At 50.0% G+C, this 19,660-nt stretch overlaps 2 protein-coding genes and 4 non-coding genes across 6 annotated transcripts; 1 reads left to right on the forward strand and 5 right to left on the reverse strand.

Annotated features, from left to right (window-relative positions):
• Window positions 1-9,715: 9,715 nt before the first annotated feature.
• On the forward strand, window positions 9,716-13,881 carry BEST4 (bestrophin 4). The gene is made up of 10 exons (XM_006052588.4): window positions 9,716-9,798; window positions 10,246-10,409; window positions 10,502-10,596; window positions 11,338-11,571; window positions 11,732-11,886; window positions 12,271-12,348; window positions 12,836-13,021; window positions 13,125-13,205; window positions 13,312-13,466; window positions 13,614-13,881. The coding sequence occupies exons 2-10, from the start codon at window positions 10,258-10,260 to the stop codon at window positions 13,879-13,881; spliced, it is 1,404 nt and encodes a 467-aa protein (XP_006052650.3). The 5' UTR covers window positions 9,716-9,798; window positions 10,246-10,257.
• A 2,950-nt stretch (window positions 13,882-16,831) lies between these two features.
• RPS8 (ribosomal protein S8) lies at window positions 16,832-19,440 on the reverse strand. Its single transcript, XM_006052591.4, has 6 exons — window positions 19,386-19,440; window positions 18,866-18,972; window positions 18,335-18,434; window positions 17,780-17,955; window positions 17,435-17,564; window positions 16,832-16,997 (listed from the first exon to the last, which is right to left on the reverse strand). The coding sequence occupies exons 1-6, from the start codon at window positions 19,387-19,389 to the stop codon at window positions 16,888-16,890; spliced, it is 627 nt and encodes a 208-aa protein (XP_006052653.1). The 5' UTR covers window positions 19,390-19,440; the 3' UTR covers window positions 16,832-16,887.
• Window positions 17,118-17,188, reverse strand: LOC112585855. The gene has a single exon (XR_003110430.1). It is a non-coding gene; the product is annotated as a small nucleolar RNA SNORD38 (small nucleolar RNA).
• On the reverse strand, window positions 17,647-17,716 carry LOC112585856. Its single transcript, XR_003110431.1, has one exon. It is a non-coding gene; the product is annotated as a small nucleolar RNA SNORD38 (small nucleolar RNA).
• On the reverse strand, window positions 18,512-18,615 carry LOC112585857. The gene has a single exon (XR_003110432.3). It is a non-coding gene; the product is annotated as a small nucleolar RNA SNORD46 (small nucleolar RNA).
• On the reverse strand, window positions 19,055-19,134 carry LOC112585853. The gene has a single exon (XR_003110428.1). It is a non-coding gene; the product is annotated as a small nucleolar RNA SNORD55/SNORD39 (small nucleolar RNA).
• Window positions 19,441-19,660: the final 220 nt, after the last annotated feature.

Here is a 19,660-nt window from a genome sequence, read left to right on the forward strand (position 1 = left end):
GTCTTCCATGTCCCCTGAATGGAGAACCAAACCAGCCTGAAATGTGGAGAAATATTAGTAGCTCAGATGAATGAGCGGGAGAGAGAGAAGGGGTAGGCAGGAAGGCCTTAAGTGCCATCCTCAGGAGTTTGGTCTTTGTTCTACAGGTCAACACTTTTCCAAATGGGGAGATGGTAGAGGTAAGGCCAGAAAAAGCAAATCCAAAGGGGAAATGGGGCTGAGGATGTATAGTTTGATAAAGCTATTCAATATTGCCATTTTGTATTTGGAAACTAAACCAAAATGCCTTCGTATGAGTTTTCTAGGGTTGTCATAACAACATTACTACAGACTAGGTGACTTACACAACAGAAATTTATTTTCTCATACTTCCAGAAGCTGGAAGGTCAAGATCTAGGTATTTACAAGGTTGATTTCTTCTGAGGCCTCTCTCTTGGTTTGTAAATGGCAGTCTCCCTTTGACTTCACATGATCTTTTTTCCCCTCCTTGGAATTGAACCAGTGCCCACTGCAATAGCAGCATAGACTCTTGTCTGAACCACCTGGGAAGTCCACATGATCTTTTCTGTGTGTCCTAATCACATCTTCTCTTAAAGACATCAGTCAGATAAGATTAGGGTCTACCTGAGGACCTTGTTTTAACTTACTTACCTCTCTAAAGGTCCTATCTCCAAATATAGTCACATTCTAAGGTATTGGGGGTTAGCAGAAGTCAAAACTCTCCCCATCATAGGTTTTCATACAGGGCTCTTTATTTTCAGTTTTGTATTTTTTATTGGTAGGCTTTATTTTTTTAAGAATGGTCTTGGATTTTTCAGAAAAACTGAGCAGGTAGTGCAGAGTTGCCATATACTCTCCCACATGGCCCCCTCACACACACACAGAGTTTCCTTTATTATTATCATCTTATTAGTTGGTACATTTCTTACAAGTAACTCTTCAGGGGTGTCCCTTTAGTCTGAGAATGAAATTCAGAATCCTTGAGATGGTTTGAGATGGTCTATAAAGTTCCCCATAGTCAGGCCTTGTCAACCTCTCTAAACAATCTCCTCTTGCCTGCTTTGCTGCAGTCAGAGAGGCCTTCTCTCTGTCTTTCTCACACATAATAGAACTGTTCCTGCCTCTGAGCCTTTGCACATTTATTCCCTCTGCCCGGAATACTTTTCCCCTAGTCTTTACTTATGATTTACTCATTCTTATCTTTTCTGGCTTAACTACACTATCTAAAGTTGGATTCCCAAATCAAACTAACCCAAACAGGACTCTTCAACAAAGAGATTAACAACAAGTACAAAAAAACAAAAAGCAAGTTTATGTATTTTTTAAAAGGATTATTTTATTTTAATTAAAAACTTTTTTTTTTGGCTGAACTAGGTCTTCATTGCAGTGTGGGCTTTTCTCTAGTTGCAGAACACAGGCTTCATTGCCCTGTGGCATGTGGGATCTTAGTTCCCCAATCAGGGATCAAACCTGCATTGGAAGGCGGATTCTTAACAACTGAACCACCAGGGAAGTCCCCAAAAGCAAGTTTATTAACATGCAGAGCTTATGTATACATGTGGGATGTGTGTGCGTGCTAAGTTGCTTCAGTGGTGTCCAACTCTTTATGACCCTATGAACTGTAGCCCACCAGGCTCCTCTGTCCATGGGATTCTCCAGGCAAGAATACTGGAGTGGGTTGCCATGCCCTTCTCCAGGGGATCTTCCTGCCCAAGGATTGAACCACGTCTTTTACATCTCCTGCATTGGCAGGCAGGTTCTTTACCACTAGCGCCGCCTGGGAAGCCCATCAGTTCAGTCGCTCAGTCGTGTCCGACTCTTTGCGACCACATGGACTACAGTACGCCAGGCTTCCCTGTCCTTCACCAACTCCTGGAGCTTGCTCAAACTCATGTCCATCGAGTTGGTGATGCGACTGGGGAAAGACCATCTCATCCTCTGTCATCCCCTTCTCCTCCTGCCTTCAATCTTTCCCGGCATCAGGGTCTCTTCCAATGAGTCTCAGGTGGCCAAAGTATTGGAATTTCAGCTTCAGCATCAGTCCTCCCAAATAATGTTCAGGTCTGATTTCCTTTAGAATTGATCTGGTTGGATCTCCTTGCAGTCCAAGGGACTCTCAAGAGTCTTCTCCAATACCACAGTTCACAAGCATCAATTCTTCAGCACCCAGCTTTCTTTATAGTCCAACTCTCACATCCATACATGACTACTGGGAAAATCATAGCTTTGACTAGACGGTCAGCAAAGTAATGTCTCCACTTTTTAATATGCTGTCTAGGTTGGTCGTAGCTTTTCTTCCAAGGAGCAACTGTCTTTTAATTTCAAAGCTGCAGTCACCATCTGCAGTGATTTTGGAGACCAAAAAAATGTTTCCCCGTCTATTTTCCATGAAGTGATGGGACCAGATGCCATGACCTTAGTTTTCTGAATGTTGAATTTTAAGCCAACTTTTTCACTCATTGACAGGAGAATGTTCAGTTCAGTTCAGTCGCTCAGTCATGTCTGACTCTTTGCGACCCATGAATCACAGCATGCCATCACCAGCTCCCGGAGTTCGCTCAGACTCACGTCCATCGAGTCAGTGATGCCATCCAGCCATCTCATCCTATGTCGTCCCCTTCTCCTGCCCCCAATCCCTCCCAGCATCAGAGTCTTTTCCAGTGAGTCAACTCTTCACATGAGGTGGCCAAAGTACTGGAGTTTCAGCTTCAGCATCATTCCCTTCAAAGAAATCCCAGGGCTGATCTCCTTCAGAATGGACTGGTTGGATCTCCTTGCAGTCCAAGGGACTCTCAAGAGTCTTCTCCAACACCACAGTTCAAAAGCATCAATTCTTCTGCACTCAGCCTTCTTCACAGTCCAACTCTCACATCCATACATGACCACAGGAAAAACCATAGCCTTGACTAGACGAACCTTTGTTGGCAAAGTAATGTCTCTGCTTTTGAATAGGCTATCTAGGTTGGTCATAACTTTCCTTCCAAGGAGTAAGCGTCTTTTAATTTCATGGCTGCAGTCACCATCTGCAGTAATTTTGGAGCCCAGAAAAATAAAGTCTGACACTGTTTCCACTGTTTCCCCATCTATTTCCCATGAAGTGATGGGACCGGATGCCATGATCTTCATTTTCTGAATGTTGAACTTTAAGCCAACTTTTTCACTCTCCACTTTCACTTTCATCAAGAGGCTTTTAGTTCCTCTTCACTTTCTGCCATAAGGGTGGTGTCATCTGCATGTCTGAGGTTATTGGTATTTCTCCCAGCAATCTTGATTCCAGCTTGTGTTTCTTCCAGTCCAGCGTTTCTCATGATGTACTCTGCATAGAAGTTAAATAAGCAGGGTGATAACATACAGCCTTGACGTACTCCTTTTCCTATTTGGAACCAGTCTGTTGTTCCATGTCCAGTTCTAATTGTTGCTTCCTGACCTGCATACAGATTTCTCAGGAGGCAGGTCAGGTGGTCTGGTATTCCCATCTCTTTCAGAATTTTCCACAGTTTATTGTGATCCACACAGCCCCAAGGCTTTGGCATAGTCAATAAAGCAGAAATAGATGTTTTTCTGGAACGCTCTTGCTTTTTCCATGATCCAGCAGATGTTCGCAATTTGATCTCTGGTTCCTCTGCCTTTTCTAAAGATGGTAGGTGTTGCAAGAGGGCATCAGAGGGCAGACATACTGAAACCATACTCACAGAAGACTAGTCAATCTAATCACACTAGGACCACAGCCTTATCTAACTCAATGAAACTAAGCCATGCCCATGGGGCAACCGGGCGGGTCATGGTGGAGAGGTCTGACAGAATGTGGTCCACTGGAGAAGGGAATGGCAAACCACTTCAATATTGTTGCCTTGAGAACCCCATGAACAGTATGAAAAGGCAAAATGATAGGATACTGAAAGAGGAACTCCCCAGGTCAGTAGGTGCCCAATATGCTACTGGAGATCAGTGGAGAAATAACTCCAGAAAGAATGAAGGGATGGAGTCAAAGCAAAAAGAATACCCAGCTGTGGATGTGACTGGTGATAGAAGCAAGGTCCGATGCTGTAGAGAGCAATATTGCATAGGAGAATGTTGGATCCCACTAAAAAAAAAAGGATACTCCACATCTGAGGGCAAAGGAGAAGCCCCAGAAAGATGGTAGGAGAGGCAAAGTCACGTTTAGAATCAAATCCCATACCCACCAGCGATGCTTGGAGGGCTCAAGCAAAACCTGTGCACACCAGGAGACCCCACACAGACTGAGCCAGACCTGCCTTGAGTGTCTGAGTGTCTCCTGTGGAGGTACAGGTCAGCAGCAGCCCTGCAAGGGCAGGGGCTCTGGGTGCAGCAGACCTGGGTGTGGCATAAGCCCTCTTGGAGGAGGTCGTCATTAGCCCCATCCTAGAGCTGCCAGAACTTACATAGGACTGGGGAAACAGACTCTTGAAGGGCACAAACAAAACCTTGCATACACTAGGACCCAAGAGAAGGGAGCAGTGACCTCACAAGAGACTGACCTAGACTTGCCTGTGAGTGTCCTGGAGTCTCCGGTGGAGGCGTGGGTCGTGGCCTGCTGCAGGGTTGGGGGCACTGAGTGTGCAATGCCTGCACGGGACCTTTGGAAGGAGGTCGCCATTTTCTTCATTACCTCCACCATAGTTTGGTCTCAGGTCAAACAATAGAGAAGGAACACAACCCTGCCCATAAACAGAAAATTGGATTAAAGATTTTCGGAGCATGGCCCCGCCCATCATAACAAGACCCAGTTTCTTCCATAGTCAGTTTCCCCCATCAGGAAGCTTTCATAAGCCTCTTATCCTTACCCATCAGAGGACAGACAGAAACCAGACTGTAAAAACCACAATTACAGAAAACTGATCAAACTGATCAAGTGGACTACAGCCTTGTCTAACTCAGTGAAGTTATGAGTCATGCCATGTAGGGTCACCCAAGGTGGACGGATTGTGGTGGAGAGTTCTGACAAAATGTGGTCCACTGGAGAAGGGAGTGGCAAACCACTTCAGTATTCTTGCCTTGAGAACCCCATGAACAGTATGGGAAGCCTATACATGGGGGATATTCCAGGGGAAAATGAATAACTCCTCCATGTGGCTTAGAATTGAGGTTTAAATGCCAACTGAACAGAGAAAGGGGTAGGGGAATGTAGGCCTCTTAGGGGAGAGTAAATAATTTACAGGAAAGAGGTATGGGCCCTTAGAAGAATGTTTGGGAGATATGATAGTTTATGACAAAGTTGGTCTGGATGTGATATAGACTTCCTGTGATATGAGATGAAACTCCCAGGAAGGGGATTTGTGATGATTGAGTTCCTTTGGAGGCTCCCTCTTCAGGCAGATAAGGTGAGTTCAGAGAAAGCCTCTCCCTGCATTTGCAATTTTTCAAGTGCCTATTTAGCTCAAAGTAACCAATATGCCAAAGTGGCGCATTTTGGGGTGGCATATTCTGTTACCCATCACTGTCTCCTCCCCTTGGAAGGATAACAAGGTTCTGATGCCCTCCTCTGGGAGCCCAGGCATCAGGAGGACACCCTCCTGGATGCAGTAACTGAAGGGCCTGCCAGCCTAGTCTGCCTCCTCCTTCAGTGTCACATAAGCTGCCATTAATGGATCTTATACACTGCCACAAACCAGGCACAGGGCTCAGCATTTATCTTCTGGACTTCTCACAGTAACCTTATGATGGGATTATTATCTACATTTCACAGATGAGGAAACTGAGGCTCATGGGTTTAAGCCTCTTGCCCAAGGTTAAGGGGCAGAGCCAAGATCTGAACCCAAGATGCCTGACTCCACTATTCACCACTGCATGACTTTTTAATTTATTCTTTGGCCACATGGCATGCAGGATCTTAGTTCCCCAATCAGGGATCAAATCTGTGCCCCCGGCAGTGGAAATGTAACCACTGGACTGCCAGCGAATTCCCCTGCCTGACTCTTCTGGGAGTCACTAGTTCTCTGTCCTTGCATCTGTCCTACTCTACTCATCTCTTAGTCCCTCTTACTAGTGCCCTTTCTCCTCCCCACAAGATGCTCACAACCTCTGACCAAGCTGAGGTTTTTCTGAGTTCTCTGAGTCTCCATCTTCCAGAGGATGCTCTCAGGCTTGCTGCTCCTATTTGAACACCTATCCCAAATGCCTACCCCTTGGCAGTTCAGAGTCAGAATCTCTTGACAGTATCAAGTCACAGAGGTCAAGGGAGTCTTTCAAGAATGAATGATGCAGGACTTCTCTGGTGATCCAGTGGTTAAGACTCTGCACTTCCAATGAAGGGGGCACAGGTTTGATTCCTGGTCGGGGAACCAAGATTCCACATGTCTGTGTGGCCAAGTAAATATATAAAATTAAAAAAAAGAGTGAAAGATACCAAGTAAGGTGAGGACTCAGGAGAGGCCTACTGGATTCAGCAACAAGGAGATCTCAGGTGTCCTTGCAGGGGCAGATGTGGAAGTACAAGAGCTGTACCAGAAAGGAGAAGTTAATAGCTACAGGAGCATTTCATGCTTACCAAGCACTGCATAAATATTAATTCATTTGATAGTCACAACAACTGTGTGAGATAGGTATTATCTTTGTTTCCCCACAGGGAAATTAAGGACAGAGGTTAAACAGTTTGCTTAAGAACAAGGTCACAAAGGTAGTTTACTGTGGAGCCTGGATTTAAAAATATGGGCAGGGACTTCCCTGGTGGTTCAGTGGCTAAGATTCTATGCTCCCAACACACAGGGTCTGGGTTTGATTCCTGGTCAGGGAACTAGACCCTATATATTACAACTAAGAATTCACATGCTGCAACTGAAGATCCCGCATGCTGCAACTAACACCTAGAGCAGCCAAATACATAAATAAATATTGACTCAGTGGACAAGAGTTTGGGCAAACTCTAGGAGATAGTGAAGGACAGGGAAGCCTGTTACACTGCAGTCCAAGGGGTCGCAAAGGGTTGGATACGACTTAGCAACTGAACAACAAAATCAATAAATGTATAAAACGTGCTCTTAAAAAAATCATCTAGGCAGTCTGGCTCCATACTCCATGCAATAAACTGCCAAGTCATATATCAGCTTTCAGCTGTGAGGAGGGGATGGGGCACTGGTGGTTAGGACCAGAAGAGAGGGAGGGGCAAGAGCTAGGGGAGGATAAAGAAGGGTGGGGAAAATGATTTACAGGTGGAGTGGTTCCCTCTCCTTGACCATAAACCAAAGGGACCTGTCAGCAACTGGGAAGGGAGATAAAGTGACTCAGGAAGGAGGGGCAGGGTGGGGCCTGGGGACTGCTCCCTCCTGGGGCAAGGCTTCAGATTTTGTACCTTTACCCATGGCTCTGTGGGAAATGCACAGGCCAGGGATCCAGAGAGTTGGGTAACAGGCAGATGTGAGAGAGCCTCAGATGGGGATGGGAGCTAAGGACTAAAACGCAGCCAATTGGAAGCACTGTCAGAGAAGTGATAGGACCTCAGGGCCTGAGCTCCCCAGGTACCAGAGACTCTAAGAGAAGCAGTCCAGAATGCTCTAGGAAAGCCACAGATCAGAGCGTGGGAAGGGGCTGCAGGGCCACGGGGGTTAAGGCCCCAGAACTGGTATCTTGCCCTTTTGCTGGTCAGCTCATGGGTTTTCCAGACCTCCAGGACAAACACACACAGAGTCCTGTTCTTTTTACATATGCACACCTTCCCTGAGCCTGGGAAGGAGAACATAACTTGTCAGGCCATGAGTTGGCTCTCAGACCTTGCTCATTCAGGGAGTTTCTTACAAAAAGTGGGGAGAGGGACCAGATGTCTTTCAGGTTAAAAGATGCATACACCCCAGTGTTCAGTTCAGTTCAGTTCAGTCGCTCAGTCGTGTCCGACTCTTTGCGACCCACAGAATCGGAGCACGCCAGGCCTCCCTGTCCATCACCAACTCCTGGAGTTCACCCAAACTCATGTCCATCAAGTCAGTGATGCCATCCAGCCATCTCATCCTCTGTCATCCCCTTCTCCTCCTGCCCCCAATCCTTCCCAGCATTAGGGTCTTTACCAATGAGTCAACTCTTTGCATGAGGTGGCCAAAGTATTAGAGTTTCAGCTTCAACATCAGTCCTTCCAATGAACACCCAGGACTGATCTCCTTTAGAATGGACTGGTTGGATCTTCTTGCAGTCCAAGGGACTCTCAAGAGTCTTCTCCAACACCACAGTTGAAAAGCATCAATTGTTTGGCGCTCAGCTTTCTTCACAGTCCAACTCTCACATCCCAGTGTTCACAGCAGCACTGTTTACAATAGTCAAGACATGGAAGCAACCTAAATGTTCATCAGAGGAATGGATAAAGAAGATGTGGTGTGTATATATATATATATATATATACACACACACAATGGAATATTACTTAGCCATAAAAAATGAAATAATGACATGGATGGACCTAGAGATTCTCATGCTGAGTGAAGTCAGAGAAAGACAAATATATGATATCACATATATATGGAATCTAAAAAAAATGGTATAAAAGAACTTCTTTACAAAACAGAAACAGAATGGGGGGAGAAGGTGAAGGGATATAAATTGGGAGACTGAGATTGATATATATATATACACTACTATATATAAAGTAGATAACTAATAAGGACCTGCTGTATAGCACAAGGAACTCAGTACTCTGTAATGGCCTATATGGGAAAAGAATCTAATTAAAAGTGGATATATGCATAAATGATTCACGTGGCTGTACAGCAGAAACACTACATTGTAAATCAACTGTACTCTAATTTTAAATTTTTTTAAATAAAATAGAAAGAAAGAGAAAAGAAAAGCCTGCCTGGGTTCAAGTCCTCAGCTTTATTGAGATGAATCAGACGTAATCCTGTCCAAGGTCTTGTGGGCTGGAGGGGAGACCTCTTTGTAGAAGATTTTAGGGCAGTATGACTAACTGATTCAAGAGAGGACCTCAAAGGAGCAGTGAAAAGGAGTGAGGTCAGAGGCTGATGACAGCAGGTGGAAGTGGGGGCATCTCATAGGCCACGTTAAAAGCCAGGACCTGGCACTGTTTGGCTTGGGGAGAGGCCAGCCAGGCATCCCAGGTTCTGAGAAGCAACAGTGGACCACTAGGTGGAAACCAAAGGGAAAAGACTGGCTTTTCACTGGCCCAGGATGAATGCCTGCATGCTCCAGGCTCTTACTGGGCATTCTTACTCTGAGTATTCCCCACTGCCTTGTGAGGAAGGAGTTATTGATACTGTTTTACAGAGGAGCAAACTGAAGTTCAGAGAGATTAGGTATCTTGGACAAAGCCACAGAGAGGCAGAATTCAACCCCAAGTGTGTCGGCCTCGCAAACGTACATTCCTAACCACCTCTCCATGCTTCCTCTCTTCAGGAACCACTTGCAGGGAGAACCAGCTCGCAGCGTGGGGAGGGAGCTTCCCAGGACAGGCCAGAGATTTGATGGACTGGTGCTCTGGCACAGTGCCTGCCACTTAGTCAGTGCTCTGCCATCAGCAGCTGTTATGACCCTTTATCATGCATCTGTCTTCTCACCTGGAGCGTGGGACAGTCAGTTCTGTCACCTTGGCTTCAAGGACATGGTGTGAGCTGTGGGGTCAATGCAGAGGCATTTATAGCACTCAAAGGCCAGCCCAGCCCTGCAGGCACAGGAAGACACAGCCAGTTCCCAGCACCAGGGGAAGTCGGGTGACAGCCTCAATCCATCAATGATAACCTCAGTCTGGCCACACTTTATGGACCCAGGAGGTACTTAAGTGTTGTGGGGTGAAGGCTAGCTCAGTTCCCCTTCCTCGGCACAGGCTGCTGTCCAGAGCAGGTAGGTAGGTGTGGGATGGGGGTCAGAGTGCCCTGTGCCTTGAGAGACAAACTATCAGCTTCGAGAGCAAGACCCCACGGTGTATGGGCCTGGGCTACAGTTGAGTCTCCTGTCCTCAGCAGTTCAGGGGTTCCTCCTAGTCCTGCAAGTGGAAGAGGAGCTTGGGGCAGCCTCAGGCAGGAGAGGATGTAGATCTCAGCTCCCCTCTGCCCCATCTCATCCTGGTTTGACCCATGTGCCACTGAGTCCTAGGGGGCTGGGGGTGTGCTCTATCTGCTTGTCTGCTTCCTTCCTACTGAAAGGGTGAAGGCTGGGGTCGGGGGGTGACCAGAGTTGTGGGAGGTTACTTGGGGACCTAAGCTGGGTGATGAGAAGGCAGGCTAAGGAGGAGGTGTGTGGGGAGAGAAGGACAGCTCCAAGGGCAGCTCTCACGACCTTCTGCCCCAGGCCGCCAGCACCATGACGGTCTCCTACACCCTCAAAGTGGCGGAGGCCCGCTTCGGAGGCTTCTCTGGCCTGCTTCTCCGTTGGCGGGGAAGCATCTACAAGCTCCTCTACAAGGAGTTCCTCCTCTTCATCGCCCTGTATGCTCTGCTCAGCGTCACCTACCGGTGCGAGGGTGAGGGCAGGGTCTCAGGGCTGGCCTGCGGGGGACTAGGTTGGCCACCTCCCTCTAACCCAGGCCCCACCTGACCTTCTCCAGGCTGCTGCTGACCCAGGAGCAGAAGCACGTGTACGCTCAGGTGGCCCGATACTGCAACCGCTCTGCGGACCTCATCCCCTTGTCCTTTGTACTGGGTAAGTTCAAAGGACAAGGGGTTCTCGCTTGCAGCCTCCTAGCCATCTTTCCTGACCTTTGGGCTGGGCTGCTAGCTCTGAGGGTCAGAATTAGCCCAGCAGCACATCTGGAGGTCAACCAGAGCAGGCTCAGCAGACACGAGAGCTGTGTGCCGGGTCCAGGATTTCCAGAGGACTAGGCCCTGCTTTGGAGAAGGCAATGGCAACCCACTCCAGTACTCTTGCCTGGAAAATCCCATGGGCAGAGGAGCCTGGTAGGCTGCAGTCCATGGGGTCACTAAGAGTGGGACACGACTGAAGCGACTTAGGAGCAGCAGCAGCAGCAGCAGACCCTGCCTATCACCAGCCCGACCCTCACTCCAAACACAGCCCCAGCCTGCTGCTGGCCTCACACTCCCCTGTGTCCTGCAGGGGAACTGGAGAGAGGTGACACTTCCCTCCACACCCTCATGGGAAGCAGGGCTCAGAGTTAACCACTGCCTGGACTTGAACCATCATGTCTCCTCTGCCTGAGGAGGTCTGCAGTCTTCTTCCTCGCTGCCTGGTTTGGTCCATCAGGGCGTGATCAGAGGATGAGGCTGTCCCTCTGACAAGCGAGGCAGGGTGCTGGAGTCAATGTGTCCTTCCCTCTGCCTTGGTTCCACTCGGCTTGGACCAGGCGTTCTGGTTACGGGCAGGACACACTGACTTCCAAGCCCTCCGTCTTCCCTTTCCGTCCCCACTACCCACGGCGGCGACCAGGTTTCTACGTGACCATGGTGGTGAACCGCTGGTGGGCCCAGTACACAAGCATCCCGCTGCCAGACCAGCTGATGTGCGTCATCTCAGCCACCGTGCACGGCGTGGACCAGCGTGGCCGTCTGCTGCGCCGCACCCTCATCCGCTACGCCAACCTGGCGTCGGTGCTGGTGCTGCGCTCTGTCAGCACGCGCGTGCTCAAGCGCTTTCCCACCATGGAGCATGTGGTGGACGCAGGTGCGGCGCTCAGGGAGCCCTGGGAGGGACTGAACCAGACCTGCCCCGAGGGTCTCCGAGGCGGGGAGGTTTGACCACTAGGGGGAGCTCCAGGACCCCAAAGTGGTGAGTCCTAGAGGACAAGGATGAGACTTCATTTCTTTCTCTTCAATCCCTGCAGGTTTCATGTCCCAGGAAGAGAGGAAAAAGTTTGAGAGCCTGAAATCTGACTTCAATAAGTACTGGATTCCTTGCGTCTGGTTCACCAACCTGGCGGCCCAGGCCCGGAGGGATGGGCGAATCCGTGATGACATTGCTCTCTGCCTGCTCCTGGAAGTGAGTCGACCTAGGACAGGGCCCATCTGCCCTCCTCCCCCTACTTTTGCATACAGCAACCATAATTTCAGTGCTTAACACCTACATGGTGTCTATTATGTAGCGCAGCAAGTGTGAGGAAGTGAGGAAACTGAGGCAAGGAGTGGAAAAAAAAACTTGCCCAAGTCACACAGCTAGTGGACCTGAGATTCATCCTCAGAACGTCTGGCTCCAGGGTCTGTCCTTGCAGTCACTGTGCTAAACTGCCTTCCATCACAGGCACCCCAGCCTGACAACACCTCTGAAAGCAGAATGAGACCTAGCCCAAGCCTAATGTGTACTGGACTCCCTTCTCCTTTCTTCCTTCCTGTCTCCACTGACTTCCTCTTCCTGCTGTTCCACCAGGAGCTGAATAAATACCGGGCCAAGTGCAGCATGCTCTTCCACTATGACTGGATCAGCATCCCCCTCGTCTACACCCAAGTAACTGCCTCTCACCTCCCCAGTCCCAGTGCCAGTACTGTATGTCCTGTGCTGTGTGTGACACTGAGAGAACTAGAGATGGTACCTGCCCAGGGGCAGTTCAGTCCAGTGAGACACTAAATAGCCAAGGGCTCATCCTCAAAGCCTCCCTGGGCCCTCACTAAGATGATCCCCTCCCATTTGGTGTTGCCACACCTTGCTACATGTTGTATTTATTTTTTAATTTATTTTTAAAAATATTTATTTATTTGGCTGGGTTGGGTCTTATTTGCAGCATGGGGAAGCTTTAGTTGGCACATGCGAACTCAAGGTGCAGCAATGTGAGATCTAGTTCCCTGACCAGGGATCGAACCTGGGCCCCCTACATTGGGAGCTCACCCCCAGGGAAGTCCCCGCTATATGCTCTAATTGTTAGATCTACCACTGACCCTCAGGGCAGAGACAGCATTTTAACCTGTCCCACTCAGCCTGGCATTCCCTCCTCCAGGTGGTGACCATAGCGGTATACTCCTTCTTTGCCCTCTCCTTGGTGGGCCGCCAGTTTGTGGAGCCAGTGGCAGGGGCTGCCACACCTCGGGAGCCTCTGGAGCCAGGGCAAGCCGCAGGGGACCTGGACATGTACGTGCCTCTCACCACTCTGCTGCAGTTCTTCTTCTATGCCGGCTGGCTCAAGGTGGGCACTTCAGGGGGTGGGGATATGGACCCAGGACCCACCCACACTTTGGGGTTAGAAAGTAGGGCTCTGAGCCCAGAAAACACTCTCTTACCACCTGCAGGTGGCAGAACAGATCATCAATCCCTTTGGTGAGGATGACGACGACTTTGAAACCAACAAGCTTATAGACCGCAACTTGCAGGTGATTCAGGGGCTGGTGGCAGCTCCCGGCAGTCGGGCTCTCCCTCCTTGCCAGCTCTCAGTCTGGGTTTGCAGAGAAGGGGATTCTTGTGACCTGCTGCTCCCAGGTATCCCTGCTCTCCGTGGATGACATGTACCAGAACCTGCCTCCCGCGGAGAAGGACGCGTACTGGGATGAGGACTCGGCGCAGCCGCCATACACGGTGGCCACGGTGGCCGAGTCGCTGCGGCCTTCCTTCCTGGGCTCCACCTTCAACCTGCGGTGAGTAGCCTACGCCGGCTGAGGCAGAACCTGAGTCACTAGCCAGGCTCCAGCTCCCCACCCACCCTCCGGGCGCCCAGGACTCGGTCCCTCCGGGTCCACCGGCTGTCAGAGGCTTGCTCACGCAGCCCTCCTGCCTGCCCGCAGCATGAGCGACGACCCTGAGCAGAGCCTGCAGGTGGAGGCGTCCCCTGGGCCAGCCCGGCCGGTGACTGCGCAGACCCCGCTGCTTGGCCGCTTCCTGGGCGTAGGCGCTCCCTCACCAGCCATCAGCCTCCGGAACTTCGGCCGCATCCGCGCCCCGCGTACCCCGCATCTGGTGCGCTTCCGGGCCGAAGAGGGCGGCGACATCGAGGCAGCGGACCGCATCGAGGAGGAGGCGTCAGGGTCAGGGGACGAGACCCAGAAGCCCTGAGCCAAACCAGCCGGAGTGGGCAGTCCAGCTGCCTCCTTCAGGCCCGCCCCCCCTTACTTTGCGGGCCCTGCGGAGCTATTAGAGCAGCATTCCCACTGTGCCCTAAGGCCGGGCACCTAGGGAACGCCTCCGATGGCAGAAGGGCCTGAATTAGGGTAGAGGATGCTTCCAGGTTGGCTTAGCGGTTTAGCTAGGACACAAGGGCGAGTTACAGAGGACTAGATCCCAGATGCACGGTTTATTTCTCCTGTGATTTGGGGCTAGGCCAGTTCTTAAACTTGAGGGAGCATCAGTATCACTGAAGGGCTTGTTAAAGTCTTGGGTACCTACCACCCCTGGCATTTGATTCATTAAGTCTGGGATGGAGGTTAAGAATTTGCATATTTCTAGTAGGTTCCAGGGAATGCTGCTGCTGCCCCCAGGGTCACATAAAAATGTTTAGAATATACCTTATTCTGATACCCTCACCCTGAAGAGGGGCCAAAGTGTGTACTGGGTACTTTATCTGTTATGTTCAATTTGTTTACAATGAGAGTGTATTATTTGTGCAATTAAAATTGCTTAAAACTGAACTGGCATACTCTGAAGTGGGCTAAAGATAAGGGTTTGGGGGGGGGGAGGGGTGGCGGTGGGCGGAGAGGGTTTGAGAGTCTGCTCTGGAAGCTGACACTGAGATGTGAAGGCACCCAGCCTAGACTTGCGGCATCTGAGCAAGCCCTTCTCTGCTCCCACCAAACAACGAGAAAGGACAAATTAAGGGGTGAAAACTGCAGGTGGTCCATCTCTGTGGTGAGACTGGGGCACTCAGCTGATGGGAGTAAGAGGGGGCCTTTGGAAAACAGCCCCACAGAGTACTAGAGTTGCTCCTAAACTGAGTTTCTCTTCTAAACAATTGGTAAATGCCAAAGCTGAATGCTAAAGCCAAGGAAAAACAAATGCCAAAACTCAAAAATGGGAGGCATGGCGAATATAGGGAGAGCTTGAGGACATGCAGCCTCTGGCATTGTTGACAGAATCACAATGCTGGGTTCTACTTTCCTGCTGGGTGATGGGATGGTGAACTTTTCTCAGCCTTGGCTGAGAAACCTGTACTGTCCAGAAAAGGCACCTTGTGGTCACCATTCACTCAGAAGGCACCCGAAGTGTTTTGGAAGGGTTGAGAGGAAGCCTTGCTTCAGGCTGAGTGCTCATCAGGGAGAGCACTGGAGATGCAGATGCATTCAAAGCTCTTTTATTGCTGTGCCACGCCCAACACACAGCTCTCAGAGCATCAGCTAATGACCAGGTGTTGCCAGATCACTGGGTGGGAAGGCAGAGGTCAGGTCTCCCCAGAGTCAACGGTAAGGTTTTAAAGGGTTGGTCTTAGTGGCCCACCTTTTCCAACTGCTTAGCCAGAAGTCAGAATTACAGAAGTCTGCAATTAGCCAAGTTGATGAACCAATTTTGATTTATAGCTCATTTAAGACAAGTACTTTTCAACCACTTTAAACTGGATAAAACCTTTTCTTTAGAACTCCTTAAAGTACATATTTGACTGGTATATTGCTGTGCCGTTCCAGATACTAGAGATGCAGCAGTAAACATACCCATTTCCCCAGGAGATGTATTTTAATAGAGGGGGCAAAATAAGCAAATAAACAAAATTTATGCCAAATAAGGAAAAAAACAGGGGCAAAAGATATGGCATGGAAGGGAGTGCTATTTAAAATTCTGTGATCAGGGAACTCACTGGACTGACAAAGATCTGAAAGGAGTGAGCAACGTGGGCATCTGACAGAAAGTATTCCCAAAAAAAGGAATAGTTAAGTGAACACATGTAAAGGATGGCAGTCATCATAGAAGGGATTAGTCTCATTGAGTTCCATAGCTTCTGGCTGCAACTTTGAGATGGGATGCTGTGTAAAAAAATTTATCTTTTAGGGACTTCGCTGGTGGTCTAGTGGTTAAGACTTTACATTCCAATGCAGGGAGCACAGGTTTGATTTCTGGTCAGGGAACTAAGATCCCACAAGCTGTGCAGGCAAAAAACCAAACATAAAAGCAGTATTGTAACAAATACCATTAAAAATGGTTCACATCCAAAATAAGTTTAAAAATCTTATCTTTTTAAAATGATCACAGACAGCTGGGATTGTGTTAGAGAAAACAGAAGAGCAAAGCAGGATGCAGAAAAGCGATCAGAGCAGCAGTTGTGCTTTGTGCTCAATTGCCAGCTGTTTTCAACCCTTGGGCTGCAACCCGCCAGGCTCCGCTGTCCATGGGATTCTCCAGGCAATACTGGGATGGGTTGCGATGCCCTCCTCCAGGGACCAAACCTGCGTCTCTTTATGTCTCCGGCATTGGCAGGCAGGTTCTTTACCATTACCACCACACAAAATTTGGTGACATTTGATGTGGGAGTTATGACCCAAGGATATACTAAGACTGAACCTGTCTTTAACCTAAAAGACCACTATTTGCTACAATCAAATAACTGAGGAACTATGAAAAGGGAAAGCTGAAGAAACCAATTCAACAATTTAAACTAACTTTTGAGTAAGGAGAGGGGAAAGGATTAGAGCTCAAGAGATAATTAATATGTATAACTTGCTCAACAATGCAGAAGTGTAGAACACAATTTCAAGGTTTCTAGACCAGGAGCCTGAAAAAAACCCCAAACCAAAGTCTGCATACAGGGTCTCTAAGAGAACTTTAGGGAGGCAACATGGCTTTGGTTCCAATGATGGTCCAGGCAACAGCCCAATACTGCAGGGGCCCCAAGCTGGGTTACCTCCCTCAGTCTCTGCTCAGCCTGCACAACACATCCCTGTTGCCACTGAAACTCAGCCTCAGGAGCGAGAACTGTTCCTCCTGCTAGAGTCACAGCCCCGTAACAGGCCTGGCCTTCAGGCAGGGGGAGCTGGGGCATTCTATGTGTGCCAAACAATGAAGTATTCTCAGAACATGAAGATGGCATAGAACAGTAAACGCCTTTATTAGATGAACTAAGACAGGAGAGAAGAGGGTTTATTTGCCTTTCCGGGCCTTGATCTTCCTCAGATAGAACTCGAGCTCTTTTCCCTCTAGCACATAGCCGTCTGCTCGGCCACACTGGCCTGGTCTTGAAGCGATGCATGCTGCAAGATTATAGAGTATGGTCCTCAGGAAAATGACACTGTGGCCCTACCCATATCTATGTATCCCCTTAAGCGCCCAAGTTGGTCCAGGTATCCTGGGGGCAGACACAAAGCCCAATGTCTCCTCAGATATACTTTATCATCACTTTGAAAATCAGTAGCAGAACTGGACAAAGTTTTCATCACTGAGACAATCCCCTCAGCCTGGACACAGATGAGTTCTCAAGATACTACTGAAATTCAGAGGCCTAGACCAAGTTCAGGCCTATGGGCTCCTGCCCATTATCTTCCATTTCCGCTTCAAACTAACCAGATGACCAAATATTCTGATTTGTGCTTGTTCACTGTTACCAAACCCTTCTGGTGAACTCTCTAGCCTCCAGAGAGCACACCATATCTTGAGATGCCTCCTCCCTCAAATGCAGAAGTCATCTTACCAAGAAGCTTGCCCTGCTGGAACTGCTCCTCTAGAAGACTGCTGATTTTCGCGTTCTTTTTCCTCTCATCGTATTTCTTCTGAATTTTCTTTGATCGTTTCTTGTTTAAAATCTCTTCCTCCTCAGGAGTCTGAATAAAGGAAATATAGATGGCTTAGAGGGGGATCCCCAAACCCTAGTTCAGGAATGTCACATCCCACAGCCCTGCCACCTTCCTCAGCACTAAAGGCTTTCATCTCTCTCCCTTCAGTAGCAGAACTGGACAGAGCTTTCATCACAAGAAGGCTGAAATCAGGCTGGCCTCCCCCTGCACCCCCTATAGGAAGTTGCTCCCCAAACACGTACCAGCTTGGCCCCCTTCTTGCGGCCCAGGGGCAGTGCATAGTGGGACTCGTACCATTGTCGGTACGGTGTGCTGTCGATAAGCACAATACAGTTCTTCACCAGGGTCTTGGTACGGACCAGTTCGTTGTTGGACGCATTATAGACAACATCGATTATTCTTGTCTTGCGTGTACAACCTGCTCACAGAAGAAATCCAGAATCAAGCCAAGTAAACCTGATGCCAACAATCTTCCATCCCCACCCTAGTAAGGCTTAAGAAGGGTAACTCTAAGCCTCCATCGAGCCATAGAGCAACAGTTCATCTTCCACAAACCTATCTTTCCAGAGGTGGCTGGCACCCACATTGTCTCCAGATTCAACCCCAATCTCTGAGGCTATTCGAGTTAAGTGGCAGGACAGGATTGGAGATAAGTCTCCACAACCTCAAAGCTGTTCAACAGGAGAACTTTAGTATCTTGGTCCAGGCCATGGACTTCCTGCTAAAAGCACTTACTGAAGCTTAAAAACAAGGATTAGGTGTTGAGTTCCCACCCACGCCTGCAGGGCTTCACTCACACTCCGAGCCCCAGGAGAAGTTCCCCACGTCCAGCCTCAAGGCCCGGTACTTCTTGTTGCCTCCCCGCACACGGACTGTGTGTATGCGGCGGGGGCCAATCTAGAAAACACAAGGAGACAGGAACTAGGTCATCAAGGAGAAGCAAGAGACAGAAGGGAACTCGGGCGCGACGGAGGTAACAGTCAGTGTAACTATGACAAGCCCTAGCATTGGCAAGTGGCACATAAGTGACCAAGACGGCCACAACCACGCCTAAGGATACTTTTTCATCATTTCAGTCACCTCCAAGAGAGAAAGCCCGATTCCAAACATTGAAAATTAAGGCTCGGTGCACCGATGAGCCCACTCGCTCCGGGCGCCCTTGCAGGTACTACTAGGACACAGCAGCAGTCTCCATGCGATCTTTCAGGATCTACCCAGCACGCGAAGGCGAGGAGACCGCCTAGTCCCCACAGCAACTCGCAGAGCCCCACAAAGATTTAACCGACGCCGCAGAAGCGACCTCCCGGGCGGTGAGGACCCGCACGCACCTTTGTGTTGGCAGCGGGGCGTCCCAGCTCATACTTCCGCTTCTTGTGGTAGGGCTTTCTCTTGCCCCCGGTCTTACGGCGCTTGTGCCAGTTGTCCCGAGAGATGCCTGCATGTGGAAGCGGGGGGCGGGAGCCTGAGGCAGGGAGCCCGGAGCCGAGGCCGCCAGCCCAACGCCCCACGCCGGCGGTCGCACGCTCAGCTCTCCAAGGTTAGCTCCCCCACAGCGCAGTCGGGAGGTCACAGCATTTCCAAGGTGTCATCATGCACGTGCGACGCAACCCAGACCCTTCCCGTCCCGACCCCGGCAGCCATGATGGTGCCGCTCGCGGCCCCGAGTCCTGCGCCTCCAGGAATGGCCCCTGGAATGGTCCCGGGGGCCCAAGCCTGAGCACCACCCTGCTCGCGGGGGTTCCGTGTCCGGGGGCCCGGGAGCCCGCGCTGCCGGCTGAGCCCCGAAGCAGGATGGCGCCGGATTGAGCTCGCTCCCCGATCCCGGCCCCAAAGCAGAGAGCCACTCACCCATCGCTCGGCGCTGGCTAGAAAGAGAAAACGCAGCGCGTCACGGTCCGGTTTGTAATACGTAGCCCCGCCTCCTTACGTATCTTCCGGGCGCCGCAGAGAGCGGCTTGGGGCGGGAGGGCGGTGTTGCTTACGTTTCTGAGGCGGCGACGAGGCCTCGGGCTTAGGAGGGTCCTGAGAACTCTGCGCGGCGACCTAGGGCCGCGCGGGGATTTCGCGGTGTCTGGCAGGCGTGAGCGCCTCTGCTTCCGGGGCACAAACGCCGGCGAGGGTTG

This window comes from Bubalus bubalis, chromosome 6 (genome assembly GCF_019923935.1).
Source record: "Bubalus bubalis isolate 160015118507 breed Murrah chromosome 6, NDDB_SH_1, whole genome shotgun sequence".
NCBI lineage: Eukaryota > Metazoa > Chordata > Mammalia > Artiodactyla > Bovidae > Bubalus > Bubalus bubalis.